Source organism: Phyllopteryx taeniolatus, chromosome 1 (genome assembly GCF_024500385.1).
Source record: "Phyllopteryx taeniolatus isolate TA_2022b chromosome 1, UOR_Ptae_1.2, whole genome shotgun sequence".
Classification (NCBI taxonomy): Eukaryota; Metazoa; Chordata; class Actinopteri; order Syngnathiformes; family Syngnathidae; genus Phyllopteryx; species Phyllopteryx taeniolatus.
Window position 1 is genome coordinate 38490156 of NC_084502.1, and position 21606 is coordinate 38511761.

General features: G+C 39.6%; 1 protein-coding gene across 3 annotated transcripts in view; it reads right to left on the bottom strand.

Moving 5' to 3' along the window:
- The window catches only part of fbln2 (fibulin 2), a 38289-nt gene extending 25004 nt beyond the window's left edge, over window positions 1-13285 (bottom strand). For all 3 annotated transcript variants that reach the window (XM_061794260.1, XM_061794251.1, XM_061794241.1), the window contains exons 1-2: window positions 13187-13285; window positions 9813-11175 (exon numbers count right to left, since the gene is read on the bottom strand). In XM_061794260.1, coding sequence (XP_061650244.1) covers window positions 9813-11100 — 1288 coding nt within the window. In that variant the 5' untranslated portion in view covers window positions 11101-11175; window positions 13187-13285. The remainder of the gene's footprint in view (window positions 1-9812; window positions 11176-13186) is intronic.
- Between the last annotated feature and the right edge of the window lie 8321 nt (window positions 13286-21606).

Consider the following 21606-nt stretch of genomic DNA (forward strand, 5'->3'; position numbering starts at 1 on the left):
TGCGATTGGCTGGCAACCAGTTCAGGGTGTACCCCGCCTCCTGCCCGATGACAGCTGGGATAGGCTCCAGCACGCCCGCGACCCTAGTGAGGAGAAGCGGCTCAGAAAATGGATGGATGGATGGATGGATATCTATATATAGATATATATATATATCTATAGATATATATATATATATCTATCCATCCATCCATTTTCTGAGCCGCTTCTCCTCACTAGGGTCGCGGGGGTGCTGGAGCCTATCCCAGCTGTCATCGGGCATATATATATATCTATAGATATATATATAGATCTATATATATATATCTATATATATATAGATCTATATATATAGATATCTATAGATATATCTATAGATATCTATATATATATACATATATATATATATATATATATATATATAGATATATATATATATATATATATATATATATATATATATATAGGCGGCACGGTGCCGACTGGTTAGAGCGTCAGCCTCACAGTTCTGAGGACCCGGGTTCAATCCCCGGCCCCGCCTGTGTGGAGTTTGCATGTTCTCCCCGTGCCTGCGTGGGTTTTCTCCGGGCACTCCGGTTTCCTCCCACATCCCAAAAACATGCATTAATTGGAGACTCTAAATTGCCCGTAGGCATGAGTGCGAATGGTTGTTTGTTTCGATGTGCCCTGCGATTGGCTGGCAACCAGTTCAGGATGTACCCCGCCTCCTGCCCGATGACAGCTGGGATAGGCTCCAGCACGCCCGCGACCCTAGTGAGGAGAAGCGGCTCAGAATATATATATATATATATATATATATATATATATATATATATATAATCTGTGATTGGCTGGCGACCGGTTCAGGGTGTACCCCGCCTCCCGCCCGAAGATAGCTTTGATAGGCTCCAGCAGCCCGGGACCCTAGTGAGGATAGGCGGTAAAGAAAATGGATGGATGGATATATATAAAATTTCACTTACCACAGGTCACAGAAGGCTTTCTCTATTATACTACAGGAAGTCCTCGATTTACGAACGAGTTCCGTTCCTACACGATTTTCCGCGTAAGTCGGATTTCACCGTTAAAGTCGAAATTTACGGCGAAATACTTCTGTTACGGGTATTGTCCCATGTGATTGTGACAGCAAGCTCAGTGTGTGGGCGTGTGCGTCGATATGTGAGTGAGACGGGACTGCGAAGGAGGAAGGAGTGTGCGCCGGTGCGAGTGTGTACAGTAGCAAGTGTAGTGACGGTGACTGGGGAAGAGTCGCGATTAGCGGAGGACCCTTGGACGTTGAATGTGCAGAGGAGCTAATAAAGCCATTAAAGCAGCAAATCGGTACTTCATGCCTTTATTGTTGCCGCCACCCAGCTCAGCTGTGCAACGAGAGAAGGGAGTTAACCCCTTCGTCTCCCGACCACGGTCAGGTGACCGTAGCAGGAAAGGTTAACACTTCGTATAAAGAAACTAAAATACATTAAAATAAAAAAATAAGATGCTGTCCTTACCATTACTGCTGAGAGTGTGAAAAAAGCGAAAAAGGCAAAGATACTCCCGCCGCACAAACACAGACAAGCACTATGCGCTAGCTAAGCAGAAACACTATGGTGCTGGGACAAAATGGCGGACAAGGCACGGGCGTCGTAAAGTTGAAACGTCGTAGGTCAAGTGCGTCGTAACTCGAGGACTTCCTGTATATACAGTATACTATAGTATAGTATATATATATATATACACACACACACACATATGTGTGTGTATATATGTACATATGTACATATGTATATATGTACATTAAATTTGCCATTCTCCAACGTATAGGAGCAGTCACCGATGAGGAGTGTGACTTAATTGTAGGCATGCGCAAAAACTGATTGTCAGAAACACCTAGCGCTTCCTATAACAGTGGCTGACAAACTTAGTTGTCATTGCTTTTTATTGCAGTATGCAAGTTTGTGCCAGCTGATGCCAAGCAAAGATATGCAGTAAAGCTTTTGAACAACAGTGGCAACTAGAATTTGCCTGATCAATACGCAGTTACATACAAATGGGTGCCGAATCTGTCCACCTGGCCTAACCTGAGGCAGTGCGGTTGATCGACACCTTTTAATATGGGCTGACACAAAAGATGTAATGCCTACAAGTCTCTTGATACATAGTGTTAATCATTCAGTTGTTGATTGAAGAATCTTCAGATGGTGAAACGTCTCGATACGTGACTTGTATTTGCATATTTGGTAAAAGCTTTATGCTCATATTCATAAATTGTATACAATAGTAGGTGTACTATAAAAGGTGACATCTCACCAAAAGTAACGCATGCATCAATTATTTTAAGTGAGATGCAAGTTATTAGCTAATGTGAGATTAATCTTTCATCGCTTTGAAAATTAGAAATATTTAATCGGAACAATACATCTAATATCATAATATTATACTGCAAAACAAAATCATATGAAGTTATGTTATGGCTTACCATTATATAAAGTGTCGAAAGCAAACACAGTCGGTCAGTAGGTTCCACTTGTCTCGCTTAATGGCTGCCAAAGCTTTTGACGAGCTTTGAGGATTCTTTGGTTATGCGGTAAAGGCTCCTAGGATCATTCTTAACAAATCTGTATGTACAGCCGATAACAAGACTACCGTCATTCAATGAACAGTCTTTTTGCCAACTGACACACCACTTGACCACTTGGTGATGACACGGCAAACGCTCCTACAGTATTACAAGCGCTGTAACAGAGCCAGAATGACATTGCAACGCATGCGGAGTTGGTTGTGCGAATTTGCACCGCAATGTTCTCCTTCGATGAGTTGTTTCTGAAAGAGATGGCCAAATATATCACTATTCTACTGTTATGCCTCTGCTGCACCAATTTACCAGGAAGCTACTGGGAATGTGGCTACACAGTTGAGACACTGAGAACAAAGGCTAATCAACTGCTAACAGGGTCTACCACACAGCTAAATTATTATGTGCTTTAACAAATAATAACACATTATACTCCAAAAAGTGCTAGAGCACTGTCACAATACAATTCCAACAAATGTTATATATTCCATGACAACAGCACGATGTTAAGCTAACACACAAATTTCTGTTCAGACAAAAAAAAAGAAAAAATTAACAAACTGCAAACAGATGTTAGCGCAATGCTACAGGAGACTTAACTGCCAGGAGCCAACACTCTGGCGCAAGCAAGTCCCTTTTAAGGCTGGATGAAAACCTGTGACACGCTGTCAGGACGAATGGTGCATTAAATTCTTGTAGCATGTGCTTGGTTATGTTTCTCAAAAACACAGGTTGAATTCATTTTCAATAGCTCAACATCTTAGAAAATGAACATTCAATTGGTTTCGCATGTTCAACTAAAAACAAAATCATTTCCATTTCCTCTGTAAACTGCGTCTATTCCAAGGTCTGCTTCCAAACCAGAAAGCAAGAAAGGCTCATTCAAAGCAACAGATGTCTTGATTTTGGGAAGCAGGAACCTAACTGAAGTGTGTTATTGATTATTTTATTCATGTAACAAATAATATTTGAGTATCTTGAGTCTGCTAACATCTGCATACAGCTGCCTTTTCATTGTGTGTCTGTTTAACGAAAGGTTTTCTGTGTCTGGAGCAAAGTTTTTGAGCAGTATCATGCAGCACATGACAAGTACACAAGGCTTCCTTTGAGGCAAGACATTTTGTGGATGGCAGATTCACTGGAATTCTTGTAAATGATCTGGAAGACACCCTAGTTCAACCCGAGATCGCCCTCGTTGATGTTCTCGGTGGTGACACATTGGCAAAGGTCGACTCTGGAATTCACCTTGCATTTCAGAAAGTACATCTGTCAAGCTCACTCTCACATGCTGCATCGTGTGACAATGCTAATAACCTATTTGGAGGGTTTCCCCCCCCACCTCCGAGATTTAAGCCTCAGCCAAGTGGTGCTTCTGCGTAGCAGAGTATAACAATGATCTGGTCGGGTTGAAGGTGATGGTGGGTATCCAAGTGAAAAAGTAATAAGGAAGTGAGCATATGTGGATGTAAGCTTCAGATGAGCTGATTACTGGCAAGGTTGGGAAAGTAGCAACCTCACGGGAGATGAGTAATCACACCAGCTTTCTAAGTAACACTCAGTTGTATCTGGCAATCAAGTCAATCCAGTGGCTGCATTCATCACACCGGTCTTACAGTATGCCACATGCGGGTACAACACCCAAGCAATCCTATACAAAGTCCAGCCCAGCACAAGAAATCATGAACAATCCCAACCCTCTCTCCCCCTGAGCACAGTCTGCATCTGTTTGGACAGACAGAACAAATGAGCTGCTGAGAGTGAAACGTTTATTTTAGAACATGGTAGGCTGATAGGCTGATTAAAAAGGTTGTCTAATGCAGAGTATCCTAAATTTTACATCTTAAGATCCGAATTAGAGATTTGGTTCCTCTCTGAGACCATTTTATGCTAAAATGATCACATATTGCCATGATACCAAACAAAATCTATATAAGGTAATGATAAAGAACACATACAGTACAGTTCAGTGTGACTCTAACCACAGAATTCCTAAAATGCCTGATTGATAATGAAAATAACAAAGTCATTATCAATCTTTTGTTTAATCCATATCCTTGTGAAAAGCTGAATTCCATCCACATGCACTAGTGTACAATGGAAAGCTCACACTTGAGTCGGGCGTGACATGGTCTGTACCATTCCCTAAGAGAGCTCAAATAAAAATGAACATTTCTGACTTTTAGTCCTCATCTTAACACCTCAGAACCAACTTGACACAACTCAGAAAGTTCACCCCCACAGAAACACTTCTGAGATGCATTCAAAATATATTATACATACCAACAGAGGGCAGGTGCTGAAAGAAGGAGGTCTGACAGGCCCAGACAAAAATCAGACCATTTAAAGTAGGTGAAGGAGAAAATAGAAAATACTTCCTAGAATTCTAAAGCAATTTCTTTTTAGCCAAAGAAAATAAAAGTTTTTCAGTCAAGAATGATATCGTTGTGCATTATACAAAATTACACAAAATGTGATTTCTGGTAAGGGATTAAATGCCCAGGAATAGTATTGCATACTGCCATGTTCTGGATGGTGGTGCTCAAATGTCGATTTTCCAGAACAAGTCATACTCTCAACACTGCATCACTCTCATCTACTTTCTATCGCATTGCCCGTAGTAGATGGAGGGAGCTGTATTCTTGAAGGACATTCTGGTAATCATATGAAGGATTCATAGAAATCCTACATTTACGCAATATCTGATATAGTACATATTAGAAGGATAATAATCTTAATATGGCAACTGGTTCATACTGCACCCTATTTACCAAGCTCATTAATAGGGATGGGAGTTGTTGAATAAACGATGATGAATTGAAATGAAGTATTTAGCGATTCCGATTCCCTAATCAATACTGCTTATCAATCCAATTCCTTATTGTTTCCCTTATCGATTCTCATTTGCGTGACGGAATGAAACAATACCAATGATAAATTATATCGTTTATGTCATTATCATAATATACAATATATATGATATGAACTTACAAAAGATGTTTCTGCATAGTGCTATGAGATATGGACAGTTTTATATAATGTATAACCCGATATTGATATTAATCCCGATATAGTGTTTTTCCGGCGGCACGGTGGCCGACTGGTTAGAGCGTCAGCCTCACAGATTGTGTTTTTCCTTAAAATTGCATGAAATTAATGATCACGTAATATCCATCCATTTTCTACACCGCTTACCCTCACTAAGGTCGGGGGTATGCTGGAGCCTATCACAGCTAACTGCGGGCAGGGGGCGGGGTACACCATGAACTGGTCGCCAGCCAATCGCAGGGCACATATAAACAAACAACTATTCGGCAGGCGAGGCCGGATTTGAATCCGGGTCCTCAGAAGTGTGAGGCAGATGTGTTAACCAGTTGTTCACCGTGCCGCCATGACGTAACAGAAAAGGGAAAGTTGTCGTCTTACTGTCTCAGACGCTACTTTGTGTAGCAATAGTGCTAACACAATACACCATAAATCAAAGTGGCGCTATAACCGAAAGGGGGTTGTATCGTACAGCGATATTGACAACATTTTGTAAAAGTTCCGAGCCAAAATACACTTGACTCATTTGCGATTAGTGTTGGGTAGTAACTAATTACATGTAATGAGATTATGTAATTTAATAACAAAATTTATGTCACTGTAATCCATTACATTACTGTGAGAAAATGTGTAATTAAATTCCAGCTCCTTTGAAAATGTCCATAATTGCAACTTTAGTTACATTTGAAAAATAGCTGCAAAAGCACAGATTTATTTATTTCTTTCATATCACTTCCTTCTTCTAAAGCTAATGCTTGTGATTGGCTCTCTCTGGTCATGTGCCATTCTGCCGTAATTTTAAACACGACAATTTTTTCCAAATATGATCTCGAACCTATGGTGGCCTGAAAGTGCAAAACAATATAACAAATTGTGAAACACTTTTACATTTCAGAAAACAAATGAACAAAAACCGAAACATTTTTACATTTCAGAAAACAAATTAACAAAAACCGAAACACTTTTACGTTTCAGAAAACACATTAACAAAAGCAGAAACACTTTTACAAAAGAGGAAACAAATTACAATTGAGACAACCCGGAAAGGGAACGTCCCATTTCACAGACATTCTTAGAAATCCCACGTTTTGACGCAATTCAAAATTATAATTTCCGTTGCACGGCATTTTAACATCCCAGTTTACATTCAATCAAAATGCACAGAAGCTTTCCCCTACGGTGAAAATACATTTCCGGTTTTGTGAGCCGTGCCGCCGCTTTTCCTCGGCTCAAGCCATATAAATAGTTTGTAAAGCATCAAATGTTGTTTTACAACAATACTAACCTATATTCATAAGGTATAATGTGCCTGTGCATGAAAAAGCAAAGTTTGGGACCAGAATGTATGTTCAAATGAATGGAGCCGGCAGCTTCCTTTCAAATATCCACACTTTCCCTTTAATTTTCGCCAGCATCTCTCTCTTTAATAACCTGCTTCTTCCTTAACTCTTAATCTCTCTTTATATGGTTTAAGAAATGTGATCAAGTACATGCATATACAGCATCAAACGCCTATACAGGCTTGCTGTTCAGGGTGTCCATGTGAAAAATACTTGAATATGCGGGGGTGCGTCGGCAACTCTTATTTTTATGCGATGGTTCGGTCCAGTCGGGTTCGACCACATTGCACAGTGTTCGGCAGACTTTAGGTTTAATGGCATTTATATTAACGCCGCCACACTTAATAAGTCACGTACTTCTTTTACCGTCTGGCAGTGGAAGCAGTAGAACGTGTTCTACACGGATACAGCAGCCAATCATAGTGCAGCGGCGTGTGTCCTGGAGTCAGTAATATTGGAGCAGGGCGAGTCCTTCCAGGAAAATGCCCTGGATTCCTAATAAAGTTGGACGTTCCCTTTCCGATTTGTCTCAATTGTAATTTGTTTCGTCTTTTGTAAAGGCCTTTCTGCTTTTGTTAATGTGTTTTCTGAAATGTAAAAGTATTTTGGCTTTTGTTAAATTGTTTTCTGAAACGTAAAAGTGTTTTGGCTTTTGTTAATTTGTTTTCTGAAATGCAAAAGTTTCTCCTTTTTTTCATATGTTTTCTGAAATGTAAAAGTGTTTTGACTTGGGCAATTTGTTTTCTGAAATGTAAAAGTGTTTTGGCTTTTGTTAATTTGTTTTCTGAAATGTAAAGGTTTCTCCTTTTTTTCATATGTTTTCTGAAATGTAAAAGTGTTTTGGCTTTGGTAATTTGTCTTCTGAAATGTAAAAGTGTTTCACAATTGTTATATTTGTTTTGCACTTCCAGGCCACCGTAAGAAGCGCAACTTTGTGGTGAAATCGATGAGTTTGACTGACATTTTGACTGACATAAAGAACAAGTATGTGGTTAATTCCAAAATAATGATCTATGGTTTTAATCCCCTTTTTTAGAGGAAACATCAAGGGTCCTGTTGGTGCATTCATTCAAAATTAACAAAAGTAGAGGTGCAACAATTAATAGATTAATCGACAACTAATCGATTATCAAATTAATCAATAACAATTTTTGATAATTAAGTAATAATTAATTCCAAATCGTCATAATTTCAGCCTCTCAACACTAAATATTAATACAGTGGAACCTCGATAAAACGGACCCCGAGATAACAGATATTGGATAAAACGAACCATTGGGACTGAACAATGTGTTTAAAAATAATTTTCATTTGCCACTTAAAATGTCGTTGACAAAGTCTGTTAGTTCCAGAATTGGCTGCTGTTGTTCACTGGCGCCGTGGCGCAATGCAGGCAGAGAATGGGATTAACGTATTTCCAGGTCACAGATACAGTTTGAATATTACTAGATCCAATTCAATGAGACGTGCCTACGTTGAACGTTGAATGTGGCGCATTGACGTGGCAACCATGTGATGATGGTTATATCTATTGTACATAGAGTAGAGAAAGAGCGGCATGGCTGCGGTGTTAACTCTGAGGAATACAAAACACAAGTCTCTGGAGTCTGGAATATGCTATTTTTGGTGCAGTCAAAGTTTTTTTGTCAAGTCGTTTGCCTTTGGCAACAGATTTATAACTAGGAAGCACACTAATTTCTCACGGCTCATGAAAGCGACTCGCCTATGATGAGTACTATATGTCAATAATGTCTCCATGACCAAGCACACCGGCATGGTAAACTTGGATTAAATCTGAAACTTTCAAATATTTTCAAGTTTTTTAATATTTATTTACAATAACTTTGTACTTTACTTGGCTTTTAAGGGCAGGTAAAAAAAATCAGGAATATGGGTGCATACGGCCTCGAAAGAAAGTGCTTCAATGTAACGGACAATCGGCTACATCGGACGACTCCCCGCCCCTATTAGTTGCTCGATCAAGGTTCCACTGTATTTATATTTATTATTATAATAAAGCAGTATATATTAATAATTATATTTATTATAAAAAAGACTGATTGTTTGTGTTTAATCAAAATAAGACATTGTCAAATTTATTGTACTTTGGAAAGCAATCATCAACATTCTTGCTGATTTTCAGACGGGTGTTACAGACCAAACCATTAATGGAATAATAATCAATTCATGTTTGTGTATTTTCTGCATTGTCAATTTGAAATAACATCCTGTTTTTGATTAAAGGAGGGACATTTTTTTTCAAATGATTCACCATTAATCAAAAAATTATTGACAGAATAATCAATTACTAAAATAATCATTAGTTGCAGCCATAGACGAACAATCAAAATGTAATCAAATGTATTTTTTTATATTACTTTGAGAAAGCAATTGAAATAGTTACACTATTACATGTTCAACAGGGTAACTTGAAAGCATAATCAACTAAATTTCCCAAGTAATCTTACCAACACTGTGACAAAAGATTAATCGATAAGCGACAAGCAAATAAATTATTCCTAGGAAACCGGTTCTCCCCCCCAAAACGTTTTTGATTCCCATCCCTACTCATGATTGTAAATCCTTTCCACTTTAGCCAGAGTTAGATAAATGCTATCTGAGGAAAACACATTGTTCATGCACAATTGTATTGCTTTTCCAGAACCACTCCCAGTTTGAGTAGCATGATTATGAATTCCTCCTCAAAAGAAAGGATGTGAGATAACGTATGTGTCACATGAATATGTCACAATCGTTGCGACCCCACATTGTCCTTGCTGGGGGTCCAAATGAGTACACTGTATTTTGTATGTAAGTGCTACCTCATAGGCATGTCATATTGTTCAACAGATATGGAGAGAGGAAAAAACACTTACCTTCTACCTCTCTATAAACATCCTGGGGTTGGTAGTTGGAGAGGTTTTGTAGTTGTCTTTGGGGTTGCTCGCCATCCTCCCTCATCCTGAAGGGAGTTATCCTGGTGGGCTGGAGCTGGAGCTGGATTTTGGGCTGCGAGCCCCGATCCTCCTCATCAATAGTTTGCCTGTGGTCCATTGAAACTTGTTCTTGTCCATTAAGGCTGCCAGAATGAAGCATATCATGATTCTTGATACGACTACCTTGACTCTGTTTGTGGTCGCTAAAGTGCCTCCCATCCATGTTGTGTGCCATGTGCTGCACCACGGTTGTTGTACTGCCATTTCCTTCACTTATCTGCTGTTGTCTGTGGTTCTCCAGTGTCACTCTTTGTGTGGTTGTTGTTGTTGTTCGAAGTGTTGATGTTTCTTTTTGAGTCGTTGTGCTTGATGGATCCTGGTTATGCATGTCATCATCCTCAGTGCTCTTTTCTGTTTCAAATTTTTTGGGTTGATTCCTCAGCGCCTTTTTTCTGTCATCATTTGAGGTGGAGATTGTCTCGGGGTAAGCGAATGGAACTGAAGTCGGTTGGGCCAGATTTGGGATCGGGAAAGATGTCAGCTCAGCCTGTGAGTAGTCATAATCCTCTGTGCCAAAATTGGGTGGATCTGGCTTATACAGTGGAAGTGTGTTTTCCAGCACTAACTTGGTTTCGGAGGTATAGCTGTTAGTGCCTTTCGAAGCTTTGGTGTTCTCAGTGGTAGAAACCTGTGTGGGTTTATTAACACTTTGGAGCTCACAGCCAGGAATAGGCGAGCACATTAGCTTACCCCCTTCATTTGGACAGTGGCAAAACTGACACTGGTCTATCTGAAAGGTGTCTCCCGCTTCAAACTTCTTGTTGCCATGGGCACAGCCAATTTGCCCACATTGGGGACATCCATCTGCAGGCTGTAAAATATCAATGCAGTTGTGGGGAATTTCAGGGCACTCGATAAAATGGCAACTTATCTTCCCTCCTCCCTCGGGACAACCACATTCAGTGCTTCCAAAATCCACAAAGTAAGATTCCCCTTCTGGGACTTTCCCTTTGCGGAAGCCTGCTTGAACACAGTCGTAGTACTGGTAACCTTGACAGGAGCAGCCTCTTTGTGTACAGGTGGGGCAGCAGCCACCTGGGTCTAGGATGGTTTCAATGCAGTTCTGTAGATCTGGGCAGTCCACACCTGTGCAGTCCTTCTGGGTAAGGCAAGTGTGCATGCACAGCACCACCCAACACAAACACAAAACAACTCTCTGTGCATTCATTTTGTGTGTAGAGGTAGAAGACAACAATGGTTTTCCAGTTGGATTCCAGACAAAAACCCAAGTGTTTCTATTGGCCTGTGGAAATGATAAATTGTGACATATTAATAGTTCAAAAGTCTTTATTTGACATAAAAACTTTGATAGTCTGCCAAATACTGTTTTCTCTAGGGCTATTTTTTGGTGCCACGGGGATTACAAGTCTATGGTTTATATTTAATCACGTGAGATTCAGACAAAATGTAAGGCAGACAGGGAAATATGGAAAACAATAACACAGCAAAAATCTTCAGTTGCTTATGAACAGTAGAGAAACAGAAAAACATTATGACGCAACAAATCCTTGGATCGCTTGCTCCCTGAACAGCTCACATAATAAATAACATAAACCATAAAGTTTACATGGCCAGCACACACTTAGCATGACGTTCTAAGTCATGAATTCTCGTATCGCAAGACATGAATTTGACGGATGTTTTCTTCGTATGAAGACTGTCTACAGGTAGGCAAGCAGCACAAAGTTTAGAATCTAAGTGATTCTAAACTTTGACCTGAAGACCAGGTGTTTTCTATTTTGCTTTTCCTGTCATTTATTTGTTTGTTTGTTTTGCTGCTGGTAGCGGTATATTTGCGTTGTCTACTAAACTGTCTACATTTGTGACATTTTATCTTAATAGATTCAGGCGGCACGGTAGCCGACTGGTTATAGCGTCTGCCTCACAGTTCTGAGGTCCGGGGTTCAATCCCCGACCCCGCCTGTGTGGAGTTTGCATGTTCTCGCCGTGCCTGGGTGGGTTTTCTCTGGGCACTCCGGTTTCCTCCCACATCCCAAAAACATGCATGGTAGGTTATTTGAAGACTCTAAATTGCCCATAGGTGTGAATGTGAGTGTGAATGGTTGTTTGTTTCTATGTGCCCTGCGATTGGCTGGCAACCAGTTCAGGGTGTACCCCGCCTCCTGCCCGATGACGGCTGGGATTGGCTCCAGCACTCCCGCGATCCTAGTGAGGATAAGCGGCTCAGAAATTGGATGGATAGATGTGGTTCATAAAATAAATACCTGGTCAGGGTGACTAAACAGTTGAGAGTCCTGCCTCAAATGTTTAAAGCAGCCTTAATTTCACAAGTTCTTGGTTCTCATGGAAACCAGGATTGTAAAAGAGGTAGCAGATAGTTGTGACAAATGTCAGAAAGAGCTTTGTCTATTGATCTTAGAAGCATGGAGCATGGAGATGCTGTAACGACAGTAAGCTTTTAAAACCCCAGCCACACATGACATATCCAATGCATTTCTTATTTTAAACAACTTGTGATCAAGTGTTTATTTAATGAACACTAAAAATTGTAACCTTTAATTGCAGTTTCCATTCGAAAAGTATTACAATCTAGAAGTCTCTGTAGTGATTTTCATGTCATTAAAATATATGTAACATCTGTTTCACTACCTTAAACTACGGTGGAACACGAAAGTGCACTGCTGCAGTACCACTTAGGGAATCAATGTCGGCTTTGTGCGCAGCGGGTACAAAATTATTTTACCAGATCTCTGCTCAGTTTAAAAGGCACATTGCCCCTTGCTGTGTAGCCTTACTATAGTGAAGGAAGATCTAAAAATACCCAAACAAGTGTCACGAGTATTCAAAGTTCGTAATTTCTTTGGACAGTCAGGTGGAATGAGCATTAAATTGTTGGGTATTTTCTCAAAAGCTGACCCTAACCGAGATAGAAGCAGCGCGTTCACGTAAGACCACACGTGCAAACCTTGTTTTGGATTTTCGATCGCTCAAACACAGTCTAGGCCTACTATAAGAAGTTCATTAAGACGGCTGGCAATGAATTTCACACACCGGGTGAGTAGAAACAGACCATTTCAACACGAATATTTCAGTAAAAATGGGAAATTGTACTTTTCTACAGACTGTGGGGAGAACACAACATTTGAGCGCTAATTACAAGTTGATAACCAAGCATGCAAGATCTACATGGAACTAGCAGAGCGACAAATATCAACAGCTATTTCCCGCATTGCTGCTGTTGTCCCATCGCAAAGGGCTCCAGATTCCATGGTGCACAAAGTATTTCTTCCTACCTTGATCTCAAACCTGCAGAGCTGCTGTGCTTCCGAATGAAACTTGTGCGTAAAAATGTGAGAGAGGTCCACTTCCGAGCGGGTTGGGAGCGCCCTGGCCTTTTTTTTTTTTTTTTTTTTTTTAACTAAGCGAGGAGGGGTGAGGGGGCGGGGGGCGGGGGTGCAAACCCCGACCAACAGTTCTATTACTGGCAACGCTTTGCAATGATTTATGTATGCCACTACCGTCTCTGCAAAATATAATAGCGGATGTTTGTTACAAATAGGAGAACGTAATGAAGATAGAGCAATTTTAAGATAAATATGACTGTTCATTGACTGTAAATCGACCTTTACAAATTGTATGTGCTAAATTGGTGATTCTGCTTGCATTTTAAAAATGGATTTCAAGTACTATACTGAACCATTCATGCAGATTTGTGTTGTCTTTTACTTTGATCTTCTCGGTAATTAAAGTGACTTAAACAGGCAACAGTGGGTCAACGGTCAGATCTGTGGGCAGATGCAGCAGAAGCCCCATATTAATCAAAGTGGGCCCCTTACAGAGGTTCTTTGTTCATTGCGATTAAATACACACGAGGCTACCTATAAATGCATGTCCAGAATAATGAGATTTGTCTCTATAATCAAATGTACACCCCAGCACTCGAATATCCGTTTTCTCTGCCCTGTAGAGCCTTCTTCTAGTTCAAGAGTCCAGCTGTTCAGAACTTCAGTACAAGATATGCACATCGGTTACATCTCCCAATGTTTTCACGTTTAGCGCTGCCAATTCTCCGTAAGGTACAGGGGGGCTCATATGAAACAAATATATTAAAATGTCAACTTCACTAAATACTTTCAAATGTAATCTCAGAATAAACCTCGCAAACACCCTCCCGCTCATATACATGCTACAATAAATGCACATTTTTCTCTTAATTTCCTTACTTTCATTGTATACTGCATGCAGGTAATTTTTGTATTTGTATGTGTCTTTAGCTTCAAATTCACAAAGAGGTGAGATGATCTTATAAACCCCACTAGATTTTCTGGTATCACAAGCACAATCTCTTCCTATGATTTTGGTTATGTTATTATATTTATTTTGTTGCATTGTGAAAGTAAATAAATAAAAATAAATAAAACAAAGACTACTGTAGATTTTGAGTATACATTAGATCCTGCCACTATGATACAGTTTAAGTGTCAACTGACCTGTCTTGACAAAGTTACAGTGGAAAAAAGATTTATGTATACGTATGTATAAATATGTATGATCATCCTCGCAATGCTATTTTTATTGCTATTTCCATTGTGTGTCTGTAACATTGTCTGAATGGGCTCCTTCTCCCAGTCCTTTCTTTGTTGTGTGGCGTAGGAAAGATTTGAGTCCCTGTAACTGGTATATGACAAGATTTGGGGGGTTTTGCCCCATGTTCTGTGAGGTTATATGCAATATACCTGTCCCTACAAATGTAAAGGAACAGTGAGGCCTTATTTACATCTGAATCATCATAAAACTTTAGAAGATAACATCTTTTGTTTGAACCCACTCATTTTTTTATGTGAGTGAAAGCATTGGAACATGTGAATAACAGGTGCTTCTGTTGCCCAGGTTTCTCTTATTACCTTGATTATTAAAAAAATGGTTAGCTCTGAATGTCTACGATCAGTTTCAAATTTGGGTTTTTCTCCTGAAGATTTTATTCATACTGGTTATAGGTGTAACCACATGAAAAACAAAGAGCTTGTCAAAGTGTGGAAAAAAGCAAGCAACTGTTAAACTGAGAAGATGGAAAATCAATCAGAGCTATTGCACTCACATTGGCCATAGCCAATACAACCATTTGTAGTGCCCTGAAGAAGAACTAAAATGCTGGTGTACTAAGTAACTGGTATCAAGGAAAACAACAGCTGCTGAAAACAGAAACATTTTGAAAGCTTTAAAGAATGACCCTCAAACAACTGTTAGAGACATTAGTAACAACCTTCAGAAGACACTAGCAAAGGTTAGGAACAAATAGTACAGCTGCTACAGTACACTAGAAGGTGCAAAACACTCATTAGCAAGAAGAATAGGAAGGCCTAGTTGGAATATGCCAAAAAGTACAGATACAAGCTTGAACAATTTTGGACAGTTTTAATGAACGATGAGCGAAAGATAAAACTTTACCACAATAATGATAAGGCTAAAGCAGAGAGAAAAAAATTATCTGGTCATAATCCCAAACATAAAAGCTGTAGCTTAGCTCAGTTGTTATTTGTTGTAAAATTAATAAGCTAATCGATCATTCTGCATTCACCTTACACAAGTTTGGTCTTGCGTGTCATCTTCTGGGACTGACTCATTAATATTTGTTGATGTAACAGGGTAGCAGCACTAAAATGAACTCAGGAGTCTACAAAACATTTTGTCTGCCAAAAGAAATATGCAACCAAACTGATTGGGAGTTCCTTCATTATGCAGCAAAACCCACTGCCAAGACAAGAGTTCATCAGAGGAAATGGTTTTAGGTTTTTGACAGGCCAAGTCAATCTCCAATGGTTCCAGACTTAAACCCTTTACAGCAAGGGTGTCAAACTCATATTTGTCGCCGGCCAAATCGTAGTTATGGTTTCCCTCACATGACCTTTATGACTGTGAACCCATATAAATGTATGATCACTGCATATTATTACATATAGATAACAAATTGATGCATAACTAGTTTTGAAATCAGAACTCAGTGAAAACGGTTCGTTCAACTATTACTTGAAAAAGGCAGATTGGCAAAAAAAAATGCTTACAATCTTTTTAGCAAGAAACGAAGACGATGCATACGATTTCCTTTTGCGGGCCACATAAAATGATATAACGGGCCGGATCTGCCCCCCGGGCCTCGAGTTTGACACCTGTGCTTTACAGCATGCATTTTACCTGCTCAAGAGTAGACCAGAGGGACTACCGCCCCCGCTCAAAAAAAAAAAAAAAAAAAACAGACAACAGCTGAAGGAGGCTGTTGGAAACGCCTGGAAAAATGCCATAAAGGAAGAAAGGAAAAAAAAAACGTTTGGTGATGTTAATGAGACACAGGCTTCAGAGAGTTAATGCTAGGATTTGCAATGAAATCATCCATCCATCCATTTTCTGTACCACTTTCCTATCCCAGCTGACTTTGGGCGAGAAGCGGTGTATGCCCTAGACGTATGTTTGCTCAAGACATAGCATCTGCCCTGCAATTGGCTGGCATCCAGCCAGCCACATACAAACCATCCACACTCATATTTACAGTACACCTATGGACAATTTAGTCTTCAGTTAACCCAAGAAACATGTTTTTGGAATGTGGGAGATAGTTGCAATACCTGAATAAAACCCACAAAAGCATAAAAAGAACATGAAAACGCCACAAAGACCAGAGCCTTAATCTAAACCCACCAACTCAGAACTGTGAGGCAGATGTATAAACCACTCTACCATGCTGCCGCAACCAGATCAGTTCGAGTCAAATAAGTAGTCTATCAGATCTACCTGAAAATAAAAATTGAAGTGATGATCACTTGCCTCGTATTCATCTTTTTGTCAAACCCATATGTGGCCAACTGTCATGTCTACAGCAAAAATAAAGGAATTGGCCTTACTGGTTCAATAACTTTGAAGTATGTAGTATGTTTTACCAAAAGTACATCAGACAGTATGAGAGTATTATAGTTGTCATGATACAATATGTAGCCTACCTAAACATTTTTTCCAAATAATCTTTTCCAGATTAAATGCCACTGGTTGTCACACAATTGGAGGCAGATGTATGACGTAGGTCTACTTATTGGTAACAGGACCTAAGGAGCTCTGGAACTGACTAATCCTTGGGGAAGCTGTTGTCGTTGTGAAATGTAGCCAGTCGACACCCATTAGATAGCAGACCTCACAAAGAAAGGAAAATGAAAACATCAGCATATGAGGGGATATTGCACAGATATAGTAAAATGGCAGTAACACCTATTTTGCAACACACTTGTGTATTCACAGGCGAATTATCACTTGTGAAATTCCAACAACTATTTATGCAGTTTTCTTCCAAATCTCACATAAAAAATTAAATAAAAAATAAACACACATTAATAAAATAAGTAAAAATCTGTGTGGTTGAATTCTTGTGACTGAACCCTAGAAGTGTAGGTTAAGAACATTTACTGCCTCTGACAGGAGGGATGTCATTGTGCTGTAGGTAGAAACCAAACTAATTGTCCTCCCACAGTAGTTGACCTCCCCTTTCTGTGCTGGGGCAAGAAACCCCGAGTGCTGTTGTGGCTCTCAGCCCATGAGATAACATCATCTAACACACATTGATTTGAGAGATGTAATTTCACCCACACTATTGTGATTTCTCATTCATGCATGCTTGAATGGTGACTTGCGCAATTTCTAATTGATTAAGTCCTCCTCATAATAATCCCCAAAACTGATGTCAGTTGTAGTGACATCAGTGACTACCACCTACCCCCCAATACCCTGCCCCCTCCCCCATAATGTAGCAGGCGTGGTGGATGTTATCTGTCCATTGTTAGGTACATTGGTCTGTGCTTATGTCTTTGTTTAAACAGGTGTATCACTTCTCGTTGGCCACATTGGTTTGTGCGAGGTAATCTAAAGGGATATTCTTGATTGTAATTTGTTATCTGATCATTGCATGCACATCTCAACAAAATTACCATATGTATAAAGTATGTAATATATAGCTTTGCCCTGGGATGTCCCCTGGAGTTACTAAAGGAGACGGGGGAGAGGAGAATGACAACAAAGCTTTCATCTCAGATGGACAATGACTTCTGACCAATGCAGGACACCAACACACTAATCTGGACTAACTAACTGGATGAGCCAAAATTTTCTTCAATTAAACCACAACAAAACTGAGATAATTGTTTTTGGCAATAAAGAAAAGAGGATTGCTGTTAGTAAATACCAGGAATCACTCTCTTTAAAAACCAAAGACCAAGTCCGAAACATTGGTGTTCTGATAGATTCCGACCTGACTTTCAACAGTCATACCAAATCAATTACTAAAACTGCCTTCTACCTTCTGAAGAACATATCCAGAGTGAAGGCTTGCATGTGTCAAGGAGACAAGGAGAAGCTCATCCGTGCTTTTATCTCAAGTGACTTGACTATTGTAATGGTCTTCTGACTGGACTTCCCAAAAAGAGCATTAAACAGCTGCAGCTCATTCAGAATGCTGGAGCTTGGGTTCTGACCAGAACAAAGAGATCAGAGCATATTACGCCAGTCTTTACACTGGCTTCCAGTCAGCTTTAGAATAGATTTTAAAGTTCTGCTACTGGTCTATAAATCATTAAATGGTTTAGGTTCGGCACGGTCGACGACTGGTTAGAGCGTCTGCCTCACAGTTCTGAGGACCCGGGTTCAATCCCCGGTCCCGCCTGTGTGGAGTTTGCATGTTCCCCCCGTGCCTGCGTGGGTTTTCTCCGGGCACTCCGGTTTCCTCCCACATCCCAAAAACATGCATTAATTGGAGACTCTAAAATTGCCCGTAAGTGTGACTGTGAGTGCAAATGGTTGTTTGTTTGTATGTGCCCTGCGATTGGCTGGCAATCAGTTCAGGGTGTACCCCGCCTCCTGCCCGATGACAGCTGGGATAGGCTCCAGCACGCCCACGACCCTAGTGAGGAGAAGCGGCTCAGAAAATGGATGGATGGATGGATGGTTTAGGTCCTGAATACATGAAAGAAATGCTAATGGAATATAAACCCAGTAGGGCTCTGAGATCGACAGACTCAGGTCAAATAGTGAAGCACAGAGTCCAAAGCAAATATGGTGAAGCAGCATTTTGCTATTATGCTGCACACAAATGGAATAAGTTGCCTACATAAGTGACATCAGCCCGAAGTGTGAATGTTTTTAAGTCCAGGTTAAAAACTCTTCTTTTTTTCTCATGCCTTTTAGAGCATTTCCTCTTTTAAATGATATTTCTTGCACTGTACGCTGTTTTAATTGTACTTTTTTTTCTCTCTTTGTTTTTAAATGCTTTTAATCGTGTAAAGCACATTGAGTTACCTTGTGTATGAAATGCGCTATATCAATACATTTCCTTTGCTTTGCTTAATCAGCTCATTCATTGACAGACTGCTTCAAAGGTAAGATATTGTAAGTCCTTCTTTCCTGCTTCTGTCACACTTTTCAACCAACCAAACCGTCCCAAGGCATAAGCAAACTGAGTGGCTGCTTGTGCTTGTGTTAAACAAGAAGGAAGAAATGAATGAATTCATCAATGAAAGAAAAAATACAATCAAAATCCTTGGTCCTCCTTTATCCCATATGCAAATGTAACACCTGTATGGTTGTATACAAGCAGAAGTGGTGACACTGCAATGGTGGGAGAGGGGCCACAAATAAAATGTTGCTTAGGGCCCCATAAAGGCTTCAGCCGGCACTGACAACTAACACTACTATTAATGGCCTCCACACAAGAATGTATTTATGAATAATTAATCTTGCCATTTTCATTATATATATTGTTAATCAATGCATAGTTGTGGTAAAACGTTTACATATAGTGAATGTAGTATTAATTTATAATTTATATAATTTTTAATTATTGATTTTAACTATTCTTTTTCCAGGGTTGAATGATTATGCAACATGCATCTTTAATGAGTTTTAAATTTGGTGGGACATTTGGTGTACACATTAGAATTTCCTTTCTTTTCTGTTTTTTCTCGAACCATACAGGGTAACCATTCGAAACACAGGTCCCCCTATTAAACCAATTTTTGGTTCAATGTCCTTTAACTTGTTTACCTCTACCAGTCACATGTTGTAGCCATCAACAAAGTTCTGGCATAATTCTGGCTGGAAATGTAACCACTCTGTGGCAGAATTGGTACAGCTCATTTTAATTGGTTGGTATCCTAGCATGGTCCCAGCTTTTAAGCATAGTCTGACAATGTCTAATAGGTTTGATGTCAGAGCTTTGAGAAGGTCATTCCAGAAGCTGCTTTATCCATTCCACAATTTGTTTTGTGCTGTCCTGCTGGAACACCCAAATGTGTCTACATTTCCTTGGCTTGCTGTTGATTTGAGGTGAATGCGAAAAATTTTGAGGTCGTCAACCGTCTTTCAGCTTAGTGTGTTAGCAACAACCCAGGAAACACCAATAAGTCTGCAATGAATTGGAAACTTTTGGAACACCACTATCCAGGGTGTAGCAAGTTTTACATCGCCATGGACTGAGTGGGTGCTGACCAATAAAGAAGCCCCTGCTCCAAAATCAACACCTTCAAGCTTGACTGAAATTTGCATCTGACATTGCGTATAGGCAAAACGTACTCTAGAGAAACATTTGTTTATCAGACAAGAAAATGATTGAGCTATTTGACCATAGTGACAAGAAGCATATTGGAGTCAAGGTAAGGTTTGAATTCAAAGAACACTATACTACAGTACACACTGTCACTGGTGGTAGCATCATGCTCTGCAGCTGCCAGTGGTACTGGTGCACTGCGCAAAGTGGATGGAATAATTCAAGTCAACAGCTAGACGATTGAAACATAATCGGCATTCCTGTAACACAAACATACATCAACTGATTTTAGAATGGATAATGGCCTTCTCAAAGCCCCGACCTCAACCCTTTTAAACATGTATGGGCTACGCTTTGGAAACCAAGCAATTTAAATAAACTCAAAATCTAAAATACATTCAAATGAGTGCTGAAAATTATTTTTGTTTTGTTTTTGTAAATAATTGACGAGTATACTCATACCACCCGTATTTAAAAAAAAATTGCTCAAATAAATCATTCAAAGCCCCAAATTAATTTGAATTTCATGTCCATGATGAGTGTATGTAAACTTGTCACTCCAACTGTATAGTCGTCACATACTGCATAATGCCACTGCTTATTCCTGCTTCTTGCTGGTTTTGTTTACATTCACATCTGCATCTACCTGTATGTACAGCATATGCATTGTATTATACTGTATTGTGTTTATACGTTATATATGTATAACTGTCACACCACTGCTGCTAGTATTGCTGGCGTTTTTCCATTTTCAACGGTTACATGTGATACACAATGCTTATATACTTCTGTATATAGGACATAATGTTTGTCAGTCAAATCTTTTCACATAGTATGAAATATTCATGTGCAGTTGCCACTCACACTACTGCTCTCAATCTGCTCAGTCTCATTGCCTGATGCAGTCAATGTACAGTGCCCTCCAAAAAACGGCAAGGTCAATTCCTGTTTTTTCGTTGTATTTTGTATGCATTGTTATGCCACCAAATATTATGTTATTCACTTTCAGTTAATTCAATCATCTCTGTTCCAGTACTTTTGCTCACTTGAAAAGTGGGTGGGTTCAAACAAAAGGTGCTCTGTCCTGAGTTGTTTAACACATCTAGATGTACATACCATGAAATAAAAGCTGGAATT